The sequence below is a fragment of the Hippichthys cyanospilos genome, chromosome 15, assembly GCF_059441005.1.
Source record: "Hippichthys cyanospilos isolate Australia breed blue-spotted pipefish chromosome 15, RoL_Hcya_1.0, whole genome shotgun sequence".
Taxonomy (NCBI): Eukaryota; Metazoa; Chordata; class Actinopteri; order Syngnathiformes; family Syngnathidae; genus Hippichthys; species Hippichthys cyanospilos.
Genome location: NC_142383.1, coordinates 6,238,169 through 6,254,055, shown reverse-complemented (window position 1 = coordinate 6,254,055; position 15,887 = coordinate 6,238,169). Strand labels below are relative to the sequence as shown.

Sequence of the window (15,887 nt, the reverse complement as noted above, 5' to 3'; positions counted from 1 at the left end):
ACCCACATGTCCACAGTATCTCGGACAAATAGAAACTAATTCCCGGTAGATGGAGAACAACTTATCTATATATTAAGTTCACTACTACATTTGAGCCTCCATTAGCTTGTACTACATTAATAAGAAAGGCTTCACAGTAAACTTTTTTGCCTGTGAGTCTTGAAAGCTTTATTTAACACATCATAATGGCAAAATATCAAGACTTATACAGAGTCGTTTAAATAAATAGCATGGTTAACAATATCAACATATACAATAAGTAGTGGTTGCATTTTCTGCATATTACATGAAAGGTTACAATTAAATAAATTAAAGAATACAGTAATAAGCAAACAGCCAACACATAGTGTGAATTTGGCATCGTCACAATCATAAACAGGGAAAATATTTATACAATCATTTCTGAAAAGTGCTTTGCTGGAGGATTGTTCCTTGTTTGATGTCATTTTGGAGCCCCCATCCAGAAATCACCCAAATAATTAGTAAATATTTATGGCACTAGTTTATGACCCTTAACATGGCAACTAACTGTACATTGTGCTGTATAATAGTTTTCAACTCAAGTAGATCAAACACAGCACAATGTAACTTCGCATCATAATTCAACTGAATTATTAAACCACTAACAAATGTGGAACCTGTGATTTTTGCTGGGTGTTAGAAGTAAGGCAGTCAGCAGAGCAGGTAGGATTTTTTTCGCGGTGAAAAAAATGGTTGCTACAAGAGTGAAATCTCATCGTCTTGTGGGTTCTTTGTCATTTTCACAGTGAGACTTGTCCCAGTGTATGCAGCATCTTTGCCAGCTGAAAAGCCTCACTTCACCTTGCGTATTACACAATTTAGAGGAGGCCATCTTGCTCGAAAACCGAGGGCAGCAGCGAGAAGTCGAAAGGTACAAACTTGACACCGGTTCCATGGTAGAATTTGTTCTGAAACTCCACCCTGAAGACAAACATCATACGACACACTATGAAAAACTGTGACTACATTCTACAGTTGGTTTTAAGCAGCGTACCGGCCAGGCTCTGCACAATGAACATATATTTTTCTGGGCACCTTGGAGTAGTCTAAATGCCAATTCATACTAACATAAGGTATGCAGAAACCATTTACTTGCGGGGCGTTGAGGAATTTTTGTCATACGGTGATAACAAATGTAACAAAAGTCGATAGTAGTTTCATTGTGATGGCATGAGCTCACCAGTGCAGGCGGAGAGCGTGGAGGAAGGCCGACAATCCTTCCATGACTAGCAGGATGGACACAGTGAGCAGCGCAAAGACACCAAACACAGGCACTAAAAGCACCACCCCCACTCTGGTTGTGATCCTCAGGCCCAAGCGCATCACCATAGCCCACAACACCTCCGACAGCTCTGCAAGCAAATTACATTGGACACCTCTCTGACTGTGTCGATCAAACGTGAGCATTTTTGTCTTTGAGTTGGTCCTCAGCAGATCATATTTGATTGTGAGCGTATCAAGGTGTGCTACCTACGGAAGTGCCTGCACTTACGCGCGTGCGCCAAGCTGAGAGCCCAAAGTCGCAAATAAGACGCAGTGTTGGAGATGCAGCCCAGGCAGTATTCGATTGTGTGGATGGCCTGGTGCAGTAGCACGTCGCCAAAGTCAAACTGGAGCAAAACGTACAACATAAATAGTTACTTTTACAGCATGTACATGCATCCTACCAAGGGAGGGCAAAATCTTTTACTTCAGGGCCACATTTGCAGTTTAAAAATGAAAGCTGGGTAAAACGTGTATAAACAAAAATATATTTTAAAATGATAGTCGACTTATTGAGCCACATCCGGCTGTGAAACCATTTTGTATTTGGTGACAAAATAATTTTTCAATGTAAATGGCTAGTTTTAAAAACATGTTCCGTGACTTGCAGTCAACTTAAAATAACCACATTTAATGAAAGCTCAGGTAATAAACAGTTATCTGTTGGTCATGTGACATTCACAAGCTGAGCCTTCAGCACAGTAGCTACAAGGGGGAAAAATGTATTTGAAGGTAATAAAAGTAGAAGATAAATAATTTTTAGTTAAAGATTATAGACAAAGTATTTACTTTTTATTTTCGAAAATGGCTAAATAAGTGGGCCATCCCGTTAATAATAAAATACGTTGATTTTTAACATTTAATGAATGTCATTCTAATTAACAGAATTCTATTTAAAAGAAATTAGTTATTTTAAGAAAATTCCATTTTGAATGTTTGAGTAATTATAAAGAAAAAAGTCATTATAAAGCTGTAACAATCACATTTAAAATAACTATGATAAAACCATTACTTAGAATAAATCAACTACCAGCTTGTTCAATAAGAAAAAATGAAAATATTGGAATACTGTACTCCTGATAATAAATTCTTGGGAACTGGAAATAAAAACTGAAGTGGACAGAAAATGACAATACCTTTGACTGCTTTTACATGCTCCCCGTTCACATGTTCAATTCTGACACACACTCAGAGGTTTAAATTGATCATTATGTTTATTTTGTGATTAGACTTTGCAGTAGTGGCCCAGTAAAAGCTAAATCACTGATGTGATCAGAAAAAAAAAAAGTACAAATGAGCACAAAAATCTGTTTTTTGTTTTTAAAATGAACTGCTGTATCACTCACCTCTCTGGGACGAAGGTCCCTGCGGGTCATCTCATCAAGTCCCTCCTCTTCATCATCCTCATAATTTGGCACCGCTGAACTGTCATCCTCACTAGCGCGCCTCACCCGCTCATAGCCCTGACAGACGAAGAATGCTGACAATCACACTCAAATCAAATCAAACTTAGCGTACAAAGATACTCTGATATGTTTTGCAACTTTCAAATCCCTATCAGGCTCATTTACAAAATGCCCCCCCCCCACCCCACACACACACACAAATAAGATGATTATTGGCGAATCTTAGAAAACCAAGTCCTAAAAGCAAGGAAAGACCTACTCTGCGCCTGCGTAGGCTTTTGCCTCCGCGGTGCATCCAGTACAGGAACAGAGGTTTTCCCAGCAACAGCATGGGAGCAGACAGCATGGCGATTACAAGAAGGAAAATTTGCAGACCCGTCTGGGAAGTAAAACAGGAGACACATGGAAAAAGAGGAACACATCTTATATGGTCAGCAATAGCAGCAACAGAAAATATGCTCTATGTGCCCCCACTAGCCTAAACATGGTATTAAGCGTTTAAAAAAAAAACTATGTTCATCTAATTTTCAATCTTGAACCTTACTGTTTGTTGATAAGATATGTTTTAATGAATCAGATTTCTTGTGCTTGAGTTGTGAGTTGGAAAACAAATGTCAATTATACCCTTCAGTGGACATTTGTGTTTGGCAAACTGATAAAACTCCTGTTGTGGAGCAGGGGGCAAGTTCAGAAGCAGAAGGATGACGTAAAGATGGAGGAGCAAATGAGATTTGTCTGTCTGATGAAAGATGAATTTAACTTCAAATAAAAAACACCAACAGCACCTTAAATAAAAGGTAGAGGAGCTTGCTTACCACAGAAGCAACTCAAGTTTAGCCTATCACATAAATGCAAAGCACCCAGCCTCAACTGCCGTCGATTGAGCAAGTATGTGGGGGACAGGATGATTGCCTTTTTATTTCAAACTTACTGTTTTCAATTTACTTGGTGATGGACAAAAGAGCATCATCAAACAAAACCGGGTAAATGGTTGTTGAATCTGTTGATGAAAATAAATTGTAGCCACTTTTTTTGTTGTTATATATTTATCTTTTGATCTGCCATATGAGACTAATTAGACCAATCAATTACAGATCTGAATTCATCTTTCCTTTTTTTGTCATCTCTGGATGACATTGTCTAGTAAATTTGATGTTGCTTATTGGCTTGTGTGTATGTGTTTTGTTTTTTTATTTTAAATACATGGGAAGAGGACCTTGAAAGATAATTGCTTCTTAAAAGGGACAGCCTGTAAGACTTGGACCGTTTTTAATTCGAAAGGAATCAATTAAATGATTGTGAATTTCAAAAACTTGTAAATGAATGTGTTCTTACAGTATGCTTTAAATATAATCATCGGTCTAGTTATCATGACATTACATGGTGGGTGTCACTCCTCCGGAGGCGGCCATGTTTGTTATAGCTACGGACAACGGTAAATGCAGCACCTCCTGCTGCCCGTAACGAAAAACGGTCTAAATCTTACACGCTATCCCTTGAAACGTCAACCTTTACCCCGCTCCCCCGATTGCCAATCCTAAATGGCCTGGTGTTACCTGTCCTGGGTACAGAGGAGCGATATCCTTGCCCTGCATGACAAACATGTTAATAAAGTGGATGAGGATGCTGGGAGCCTGACTGGAATCCCGCGCCGAGAAAGCCAACCACTTGTAAAAGACCATGAAGACCAGGTAGCCAAAAAGACAAAGCAGGAAGAGCAGCTCGGGGAGAAAGAGCAGATAGACATCATACTTCTGCTGGAAGTGCCTAAGTGGAAAGTAAGAACACATTGAAGATTAGCCAATGATTTTTTGAACACATGTCCATAACCGTAGTGACTCACAAGTGATTGAAGACACTCAGAACCACACCGAAACTCATGTGGATGACCCCGATGACCACGGACATCTTCATCTTATACGAATTGAGGAAGGACAGACGATTAACCGCCATGCTCCAAATCTGTGGAAGTCGATCCAAAAGTGTTGAGACATTATTTGACTAATGGCATCAGCAGTAAATGGCTTTACTTACAGGGTCTATTCCAAATGGGTACGGGCCCCTGAACACTCCGCTAACATTGGGGTCTAACGTGAGCAAATTATTGCTCTGAAGTGTTTTGTTCCTGTAATGTACAAAGCAAACCCATTCCCGTTATGTCCAAAGCACATGTATAATTCCTGGGATTACATGGGATTTCATAGGATGTCGTCATTTGGAATAATTTTGTCAAAAGAAAATAAACACATTTGAAAATTACAGTGATTATTATTATTCTAATTGTATTATAAATTATGAAATGATAAGAGAATAAAAGTACACAAAAATATATAAATCAAATACACAGTCAGACACATCCTGATTTTTATGACGTTAAAAAAATATGACATGTCCTTTAAACAAAGAAATGTAGAAAATGCAAAGAAATCCAAGACCCTAAGAATCCTATATTTATAACTGTTAAACATTTGTCCTAAATATATCTAAAGATGATAAAATAATAGCATTGTCTAGAGTTAGAGTACCGCAGCAGCAGTAGTGAGGCCTTTTCGAACTACTATTAAGAAAAAAGGAAAAATCATGCATTTTTATTTTATGAGTGTAGCGTTCATTCAATTATATATTGCAGGTCTAAATTTCTTCGTGTTTTCTAGGTTCCTCTTCACAGAACCCCTGTTTTAAATGATTAGCTCATATTTATTTTCTGTATTAGGCATACAACTGAAATAACTTATTATTTTATGCATGAATTAAATGCAACGTCAAGTCAAAATTTGTTTTTAGAAAACAACGTTCTATGTGACTCAACTAGTCTAAACATTGTGGTTAATTTTTAGAATGTTAATTAATCAACACATCCCACTCATTTTATCGAGCTGGAGGGCGGCCATTTTGCCGCTTGCTGTGGACTGAAAATGACCAGATTTGCTGAGGGATGGTCCCATTGAAGCGCATGTGAGTTCAGGGCTTCAGTTGACTTTTGCAAGTTAAAGAATAAGCTAATAAATGTTTGTTTTTAGTTAGAGGCCAAACTGTAACTACATGATCATTTAATTTGCATATTTTATTAAAATCCAAAGAAAAACATACGTCCATTGCTGACTGGTGAACATGGCCTTGACACTCCAGCCTGAGCCGAATATGTTGAGCGATTTGGAGAAGCAGTCGTTGTAAATGAGGCCCGTGTAAATGGAGAATAGTCCCATCATCAGGATGATGTAACGCCCGTTGAAGAAGGTTGTCCAGATCTACGGACTTATGTCTGTTAGTTGCAATTCATTTGCCCCCCTCAATGCTGTCAATGTTCACCTCATTACTGGAGTGTTTCCTCCTCTGCTTTTTTTCTGTCAGGACCATCCAGAGCGCAAAGGAGCTCATCACCGCTCCGTGGCCCAAGTCACCAAACATGACAGCGAACAGGAAGGGAAACGTGATGATGGTGTAGGGAGCTGGAAATCAGGAAAACTTACTTGTAGGCATGAGGTTTTTTTTTCTGCATGGTAAATCGCAAACTGGGGACAGCTAGCCCCCACAAAATTACACCCCCTCCTTTAAGGAAAAAAAAAAGGACAATTGGTCTATTATGAGAACCACAGTCCTTTTTCAGTACAAAGGGATATTTGAGAGGATAAAAAAGGTCTCAAGAATAAAAGGCACTGCGTTTTAAAATAAAAGGTGTGATATCAAAGTAAAGTTTAACTTTTGAAATTCACTTTCTTCTCTCTCTCGTAAAAAGGTGCATCTATTCTTGTAGGATACCAACTTTTCATCAACTTGTTTCTGATAATATTACAACTTGTTTTTCCCCTCTTAAAAATTAGGGCATTTTTGGGACTTATTTCTCAGGAAAAGTGTTGGGAGTAATGCATTACAAAAGTAATGTAATTACTGTAATGCATCCTTTTTACTGTAACGCAGCAGTGTAATATACCACACACACAAAAATTGTAATATTGTACTTGTTAAAAATGAGAGTAACGAATGCATTACAATGCATTTTAAGCCTGAAATTCGCCCCCCCAAAAAAACGTGAGATCGGAGGAGAAAAGTCCGTGGCAAAATGTGTACTTGCTGTTGTTAGTATCTACAACAGCAGAGAATGCGACAAGAGCAGATGACAGGACAATAAACAATACGTACACAACTTGGAAATACGCCCATTACTTTAAGTTCATCAGAGATAAAAAAAAAAAAAAAAACAAGAAGAACATAATAGTTAGGTGCACTTTGTGCGCAACACCAAAAGAGCTGTCCACTATGCCGAATTAGGACCAGTAATTGGACAAACCAATTAGAGCGGTGCCATAGTAACCTGAAGTTAGCCAAAAACAAAACACGGGGAGGATCGCGCTCTCTCGCTGAAGGATGCCACTTTCACCTCAAGATGTTAGGAGATTCTTTAGGCGATATGCTGCCACTTTCCACAGTGGATTCACCAGCATTTCAAAACCTTGTCAGCAAGATCCCTTTCGCAACTAGCATACACGACAAGGGAAGCGAACGCAAATTTTCACTGTACAATTGTTATTAATAATAGTTTATAAATAGTTCTTGTCAATATGTGTCAAGATGAAACGTACAAAACACATGTGGAAGTTTAACCAGTACATTAAACACAGTAACAATGATGTAGGCTAGCTGCTAACGTTAGCCCCACCAAAACCACCTATTTTTCAAACATCTGTCCCTAAACTAACTGAACTTGAATTTGAATATTAATATTGAAATTGTGAAATGCACTATTTTAGCCTACAGCATAAACAATGCATCACTATGCTGTGCAGCAAAGTAATAAAGGGATTAAAATACAAAATAAGATTTTGTATGTCTTTGAAGGTTTACAATACAATACAGATTAAATGATTTGTACTATTTTTTAGGCTTAAACCAACCTTTTACTAGATGTGTAATGAGCGTAATGAGCTACATTTAGAATGGCGAATCCATATTCCCAGTTATGTTGGTGAGAGTAATATAAAAGTAATGCAATAGTCGTGTAGTGCATTATATTCCAAATACAGAAATATTGGAAAGTGACTGATTACTTTGAAATTACAGCAATAAGTAATAAATAATGCATTACAGTTTTGAAGTAACTTGCCCAATACTGCTCAAGAATGAGATACTTTGCAATGTCTATGTCATTTAGAGGTACACATAGCAATCTGCTATAGGATTATTCAAGGAACATATTCCCCGACCCAAAAATATGAGAACCAACAATACCCACATGGCGCTTACCTGGGCTCACCTCTCTATAGTCCCCTACTCCGTAGGCCTCCACGATGCTTTGAAAGCCACACGTGAACTTGTTGGTTCGGACTAGGGTGGGAGGGGTGTCGGCGCTTGGGATGCGGTTCACAAATGATGGAACAGTTGCATCACCTTTTCGCTGATGAAAAGAGTATGAAACATTTGAAAACTGAAACTAAAAGCATACCTTTATCAGAGCAAAACGTTCATACCAGGGACTAATTTCACACTCATGTAGCTAAATAGTAGGGATGCACTGAATTAAAACTGTTTGGCTGAAACAGAAAAGCAAAAATAAGAACGACAGAGGGGAACAGAGGGGGGAAAAAATGGTAAATCACCTTTTTTAAAAGGGAATTGTTATAATGTGCTCCCGTTTTTTTCTTTTTTTTTTTGTGGTGAAATGTTTTAATATTTATACAGTTTATACCAGAGGCAGTTTTATTCGTTATTTCTATTCATTGATGTACCAAACACTAGATTAGAAGAGAGAAGCCTACATTTGAATAAGTATTGTCAACATAAATGACTATATGGACCATTTATTTTAATTAGGTAAAACAAAGTAATTTCACCCCATCATTCTTGATAAAAATGTCAGTTTTTGTACATTGATAGGAAGTCCATTTATAGTTACAATTTAATACACCGACAGACATTTTTATGCCTGAGTATAAAATGTCAAACAACATTTGAATGCTGGAAACATGTGCCATATCATACAATGACAGCGTTATTGATTCGTAGAAAATTGTCCGGAATCAACCATCATTTTTTTTTTTTTTTTTTATGGTTTATGAGGGTAACTCAGTGATGTAATGGGCAATAAGGGATTCAAGCTTGCAACTCCACAAACACAGTTACAACTTCGAAATTGCTACTGAATTCAATATATGGAAATAAAAGCCTTTGCCTTGTGTGTGATGTGATGTTCTTCCTTTCTCTGTCTTTTTTGGCTCGCCCATAGTCCCAGAAAAGTAGCTGAACGTTGGCAATGCTTTTTTTTCTTAACCCACTAAAATGCTTCACAGTATAGTTACCTACCAAGTGATGCCCCATTCCTTCTGTGTGCGCGTATGAAATTTAGAAAAACACTTGGTGATTTTTGCGTTATTTTGGTTATCATCTTTCGGTTGAAACCCATGTAGGGGACAGCGTGCAAGACTTAGACCGTTTTTCATTACGGAAAGCAGGAGGTGCTGCTGGTGCTGCATTTACCATTGCCCGTAGCTATAACAAACATGGCCGCCTCCCGAGAAGTGCCACCCCCCATGTAATATAATTTAATGATAACTCGACCTATGATTATATTTTAAACACACTATTGTTCATTAAGAACACATTTATTTATACGTTTTTAAAATTTACAATCATTTAATTGATTCCTTTTGAATGAAAAACGGTCTAAATCTTACATCTTTAGAAGGCCAAATTTTTTAGGTGGCAGAAAATTTGGTGCATCCCTTCTAAATATGCTACCCAAAAATCTAAGAAACATTTCTTAGTTTCATAAAGCACAGTTGCAGGCAACTAAGTCCACGGAAGACCCCAATCACCTACCATCGCTATAGAAAACGAATGCCTGATGTAGATCCCTTACCGAGCCTTCCTCTAGCGCCCCCCGTAGGTTGGCCAGGTCACTGACAGGACACCACACCTCGGCGATCAAACACTTGTTGGTGACGTCGAAACTGCACAGGTTGAGGATGTGGTAGATGGCCTTCATCTTTTTCACCTGCATGACCCAAGAGAACGCCGATTCGGCGGCCCGCTGCAGCACCTGTTTCAGGTAGTCCTCGGTGCGATGCAGAACCTGCAAAACGTCTCTCTCGTTATCGCGTTCCATTGCCAACTATGGCGATCTGTCGGAGATGCCTTACGTTGTTGAGGTCTTGGATGCGCGTGCGTAAACTGTCCAACATGTCCGCCCTTTCTTCGTCGTTCTCGGGGTGAGGATAAAGATGGCAGTGGTAGCTGTGGAAAACAGCAAGAAGAACAAATGACCAGCTAGCAGGAGTAAGTTGTGGTGATGTCAAACTCACCAATCGCAGATTTTCTGAACCTTCTGTCCAATCTGGTCTCCCCAGAAGGAGATGAGGAACACGACGTTCTTGCTTATCTCACCCTATAACAACAAAAATGTCTCATCACTTACAACACTTCAGTGAAGACTTTGAGTTGCCCAAGACGCCATTCGTCATTTGTCTTAATGTACCTCGTAGATGTATAAATAGTTGACCTGCCGCCAGACAGTCACTATGGAAAACAGATAAAAGGTGAGCTCACCGTGTCGAGGTCAGTGAGGTTCTCATCCACTTCCGCATAGCTGAGGATGGTGTAGCCCTTGCATACCCTCCAGAGCATGCGCTCAAAAGCCTCCACTTTCACTCGCTGGATGAGACCAGAGATGAAGCTACAAGGCAGAGCATGTTAATAACAAGCCAGGCCAAAGTCCGAGTACATTTTTATCGATTATAGCAGCGGCTCTCAAATGGGGGCCCTTCAGGGGGTTATGTGCGACCCTAACAGTTCCTGCGAGTATCAGCAAATCTAACTTAAAGCTTTTTGATGCCATTACAGTTGCAGTTTATTTTCTTTTCAAATGAAAAGCAAATTAATTGAAAAATTAAGTAACTTAATGCTAAATATTTTATAGTGACAGAACGTGACGGCAGCTCACCCAAGCTTGGCTCCCAGTCTTTGCATGCCAGTGTAGCCCGACACAGAGTCCGTGTCCATGGTGGGGAATTCTTCATACTGGGGACCAAGAGCCTCGTGCTAATTATAAAAAGGGACAACATTTTTATTTGTTCAAGTTTACTTAAACCTCTTCAATCCGTTAGGACAATGCATCCCACAGCTTAAAAAAAAATAAATAATAATAGTTGCAGTGAGTATAGGAATGGTAGGAATAACATGAAATGGCATCTCAGCGATTCATTACATACCTATCTACAGATTCTAAAGGCATTTAGCAACTTTTCCATACAAAACAAGCCAGACCTGGGCCGACTGTCAACAAGGTTTGTCCAATTTCTGATCATTTTCACTTCTCTGGCAAGTTTTTTTTTTTTTTTTACAAGTATCATGGTCAATGGGGATATATAGTTCCAGTGGTATTTCTTGGTGGTGGGAGTTGTTTTAAACTAATTTTCTAAGCATCTTATACTTATAAACAAGTAATATATGCGTTAAGTTGTATTAAAAAAAAATCTGTAGTGAAAGGGGTAAAATGATGAGTTATAAGATTTACACCTTGAAATGTGCCATGCATCTGAATATTTTAGAATATTGTCACAGTCCAAGGTAATACTTTAAATACAGGTTTAAACATACCTTTTTCCACACCATCTGATCAAGTTCTTATCAAACATTTTTATCAGGGATTTTTTTTTTTTTAAACGATGTTCTTATGCTATACAGTTTTTTAGTCATTTTTGTATAACTGTATTCATTTACTATGATTTTACATGTCTAAAATGTGTGTATTTTCTTTTGCCTTTAAATGTTATTTTAACTGTGCAAAGCATAGTAAGTTCCCTTGTATATGAAATGCGCTAGGGATGGGCAAATACCAGTACTGGTATCAGGACACTACCTAGCTTTGTTTCAAGGTATCGGTACTTACGATTAAAACCGATACTAATATCGGCTGCTCTCATGATAGTTCTATAATCACAAATAAAAACTACAAATTAGAAGAATTAAAAAAAACAAAACATTAGTTTAATTAAACTTTAAAGAAAGTTATAATTGGCACTTTTTTTAATATATATATATATATATATATATATCTTTTTTTTGGGGCTGGGTGTTTTGTTAGCTGTAAAGAGGTTTGTAGAGTAGCAAAAAGACACTGACTCTGGAACGGCTGTGTATGAAGGTGCGCGTGATCTTCAGCATGTGCGTGTATTCGATGAGCTCCAGTAGGTTCCTGCGCAGCTTCTCTTTGTTTCTTGCCACCTCGCTGAGCTCCATCTCCAGCCTCTGGAGCTGCTCCTGAAAACCACAACAGCCCATATAGCAGGAAAAGCATTATTTATTTACAACTTGTTAATGAGCTGGTGGCAATTGAAACCTCTGTCACTCAAGAAAACAGAAAAACAGATACTAACAAACTCTTAATGAACTGAACCTTGGATGGGGGGGTCACCAGCTGCTTGTCTCGAATCTGTCATTTATTGACCTATATTTAAGCACGGACAAAACTGGCTTGTGCTATGCAGTTATTTTTTTGTGGATACGTTGAACATATTTATTCTGCATGAGCATTTTACATTGTTATTTTGTACTCCAAATTTTCAAAAGGCATCTTTCGGATGCTCCGCCCACCCAGTGCATACTTTGTTCTTTGTGTACAATCTTCCATTGGCTTTCTCATTGACACTTTCAGTTGTTACTTTGTGGCAGCAATTTTCAATCGTGTTTCTGTTGGTACTTTGTGGCGGACCTTTGCTTCACGTGTTACATGCTCCTTTAGTTATTAAAGCATTTTACTCTAAATTCTCTCTTCCAGTCTGATTTGGGCTCCATCTTTACTTGGTGTTTATTTTCCCCACAATTTTGTAACAAAAAAAGGCTTAAAAATTATTATTAAAATTATTATTATTAACAATTTGAATAAAAGCATCGACAACAGATGAAGCATGAAATACAGACTAAAACTGAGTGTTACACTACAATGATTACCGGAGCTATGGAGTTAAAAAAAAAGAAGAATCAAAGATGTCAACCATTACCATGATCTCCAGAACTTGTCTAGGTGGTGGTGCAAGTGGGCTCTCATCCTCCTCAGGAACAGCAATCCTAGCCTTTTGGATCTCCCTCAGAAGATAACCTGGCCACAAATGAGAATTGACATTGCTTTGCATATTACATTATTAGCACCATTGTCTCTGTTTGTTGTTTATTGCTATTTATTTATTGCTCAATTATGGAATGTAGTCTGCTGCAGTCTGCTGCTCTTGAATATTGAATATTTCTTAGGTGAAGTATCCCCAGGTGCCGCCTTTTTACCCAGAATTCTCTCCATCTCCTCACATCTCTTGATCTCGCTGACAAAGCGCCGCTGGAAGGAGCTGACGCTTGGATTGAGCTGAAATCAGAGAGGTCGATAAGGTTCACGGTGATCAATGGGGAAGGGGTCAGTTAACAGCGCTCTCAGCAAGGTTGGACGTTTGCTTGGCAAGTGCAAAAGTACATAAAAGGCATCTGTACATTCTACAGTTTCTCATGATCTTGAATATGTTATTTTCAACAAGCAACACTAGTGAGGATTAGCAGGACAGAAAATGAATGGATGCTTAACCTTTCATCATTCTTTGTTTGAATATATTTTAAATTATGCTTTTTAGCTATTGTCAGCCTGTGCAGCACTTTGGTGTCAACGTTTGTTGTCATTTAAATGTTCTGTAGAAATGAAGATCAAATACAAGAGATGGATGAAAACATCTGCATTCAAGTCACAACATTCACTTTTGATTGCAAAGAAGCCAAATTGAAGTTGTTATGATTTTAGATCTTTGTTAGGCCACATCTATCAAATTTAAACCTTTAATGGCCGGGCAGAATTAACAACAAAAATAATGACAATAAAAAATAATGTAATAATAATAACGTAAAATGTATAGTCCCCTTTTAAAAAAACAAAACAATTTTGCTGATTATTTTCAGTGGCCCGCAATGACATAAAAACAAAAAATAAAAATCACACCTTTGAATAACCAACCAGAAATATGTTAGAAGCAAAGGGGGATTTTAGAAAAAAAAACATCCTATTGGGAGCCCTACTTAAAAGTACATTATTCTTTAAAAAAAAAAAAAACGGCTCTTTAAGTGTTCTTTAGATGCATTAAATACTGTATGAGCATCGAGTATAAGAGGGTTAATGACTTTAAGTTCAATCCCAAGCAAATGTCAAAAATTCAAAACATTCTCTTTCAAAATGACCACAGGGACCTAATAATATCGGACAAATGTGTTATGTTATCCCACTGAATGTCTTACTCCATAGTTCCTACACTCTTTTGATTCAAGAAATGTATTATTATTGTCATCGGTAATTGGACATTGAGCAATAGATTTGACACAAATGCTTTGAGTTATGATTGTCATCATGAAACTAATTGAATTTTTGAGACAAGGCATTACTACCACACTTTGAAATAATGATTTGGTCTGAATTTATTTAGAAATGTGATTTTTCGGTGTGAAACCTGTTTCGTTAGAATTTCTGTTGTGTAACAAGTAGATAGAATAGTAGGTCGTGCCTTCTGCATTCTAGCAAAAGGAAACTATTTTGCCTGTCACAATGTCACTGGCATGGATGGACACAAATGAATAATATCTTGAAGTATGTTAATAACAAATCAGGATAAAATGTATAATTTCCTGCAGCCCACTTGGCGATCTAACGTGGTTTACCGTGCTGCTGCACAATCACTGATTTAGCTTTTAGCAGATGCCTAATAGGATATATTGAGGTGGTGCAAGCGTGCAGGTGCATCTTTGAAGAAAATACTTCAGATGGGTATACATTATTTTGTTGTTTTAGTGTGTACTTACATCTCGGAACTCGACCAGGCCCAGTTCGCCGAGCTCACTGATGCAGTCGTACTCTGAACCAGATTGAAGGAACAACTGGGCCAAGCACATCTCCTCGCTCCGAAACACCATCTTGCAACGTGGCGCTGTAGCTGATTGTGTCTTTAAAAACAAACTCACGATGCGTGGGGCATCACGCTATTCCGCAGCCTTTCGCCAATTAGCACCAGGACGAATTGTGAAGTGGGATTATATTCATGCTGCAGCAGCCTTTGCGGTTCCGTAGCGCTGTCCTTTCCCAGGCAGGTGGCTGTTAAAGAGACAAAAAGGGACGAAAGCCAAGCCGACAGCCTCCCTTTTGTGTGGAGATGGATTTCTTCATCCTCGCTACCTTTCGACACCTGTCACTTGACGACTTCGAAACAAGATGAAAGCGCAGAACCGCCGTGTACAAACAGCACCGGGCTAAATCCAAATGGGGAAATAATCCAGCCTTTGCATTAGCTAGCGCCTCTACGCGAGTTCAAAACCCGTCACCGGTGGGAAACAGACTGGGGCCTTTCGTTATTCGCACCGCCGCTGCTCGCCAATTGACACAGATTGAGTCTGGGTTGGGTTGCCAGATCCGCTGCATCCCTCTCACTAAGGAGGATTATCTTTCGGGGGCGGAACTACGGGCTGACAGTGCGTAGACTATTAACTATATTTAAAAGAAAACATTTACAAAACCCAAACTTCTTGGTAATCCATCTATAATAAAACAAACATTCTCAATTACAGACGGGGTAACTGTGAGAAAACAAATGTGTGTCTATGGTCCACCATCAGTAAAATGCTGTAAATCCCTGGCCCAAATGAGCAATTTATGGCTACATCCTTATCAGCAAACACATAAGACCCGAAGATAGATTCTCGAAAAACATTAATTATTATTTCGGCGTAAATAATGATGACAAAACACGAATTTTGCTAAATCGCCGCGTTACTCGTGTAGTTATATATAAAGTAGCATATTCCTAAAATGCCTGAATAAATACGTGCATAAGGCAGCTGAATGACAACGTTGCGTTTTACATGGCATTAGGGCCCATTTCCAACACATTTTTGTCTATAAAAGTGGGTCTTTTTGCAATCTGGCAACCAACCCATCTGGTCCATTGTCTGCTGCTCCTTTATGCGAGACCCCTTTGACCCGCGGGAGTCAAAAAAACATTTAAAACCTAAAAACCTTTGTAACGTAATTATCAAGTTACTGTGCCAAATTTCCAATGGAAACACAACTAATTGTTCCTTCCGATAATAATGGAGAAATTGCGGTCCGTTAAACCCCATTGGTCACTTGGGGTTGTCAAACATGTTTGATCATGAGGGGGGGGTTGCATACCCCAATACCAGTACATT

At 38.6% G+C, this 15,887-nt stretch overlaps 1 protein-coding gene across 1 annotated transcript; it reads right to left on the bottom strand.

Annotated features, from left to right (window-relative positions):
• Nucleotides 1–182: 182 nt before the first annotated feature.
• On the bottom strand, nucleotides 183–15,107 carry atp6v0a2a (ATPase H+ transporting V0 subunit a2a). Its single transcript, XM_088434774.1, has 20 exons — nucleotides 14,508–15,107; nucleotides 12,960–13,038; nucleotides 12,683–12,780; nucleotides 11,805–11,942; nucleotides 10,624–10,721; nucleotides 10,230–10,356; nucleotides 9,986–10,068; nucleotides 9,824–9,917; nucleotides 9,544–9,756; nucleotides 7,932–8,082; nucleotides 6,000–6,139; nucleotides 5,781–5,938; nucleotides 4,725–4,815; nucleotides 4,534–4,652; nucleotides 4,247–4,457; nucleotides 2,950–3,069; nucleotides 2,631–2,747; nucleotides 1,514–1,631; nucleotides 1,202–1,373; nucleotides 183–942 (listed from the first exon to the last, which is right to left on the bottom strand). The coding sequence occupies exons 1-20, from the start codon at nucleotides 14,616–14,618 to the stop codon at nucleotides 840–842; spliced, it is 2,541 nt and encodes an 846-aa protein (XP_088290900.1). The 5' UTR covers nucleotides 14,619–15,107; the 3' UTR covers nucleotides 183–839.
• Nucleotides 15,108–15,887: the final 780 nt, after the last annotated feature.

Bases quoted from the DNA above. Each gene is read 5' to 3' on its own strand.
- atp6v0a2a (XM_088434774.1), bottom strand. From the start codon at position 14,618: ATGGTGTTTCGGAGCGAGGAGATGTGCTTGGCCCAGTTGTTCCTTCAA. The intron at 9,918-9,985 runs GTGAGTTTGACA...TGTTTTCCACAG, and splicing joins GTTCAGAAAATCTGCGATTG to CTACCACTGCCATCTTTATC. The intron at 6,140-7,931 runs GTAAGCGCCATG...CCTGATTTCCAG, and splicing joins CTATAGAGAGGTGAGCCCAG to CTCCCTACACCATCATCACG.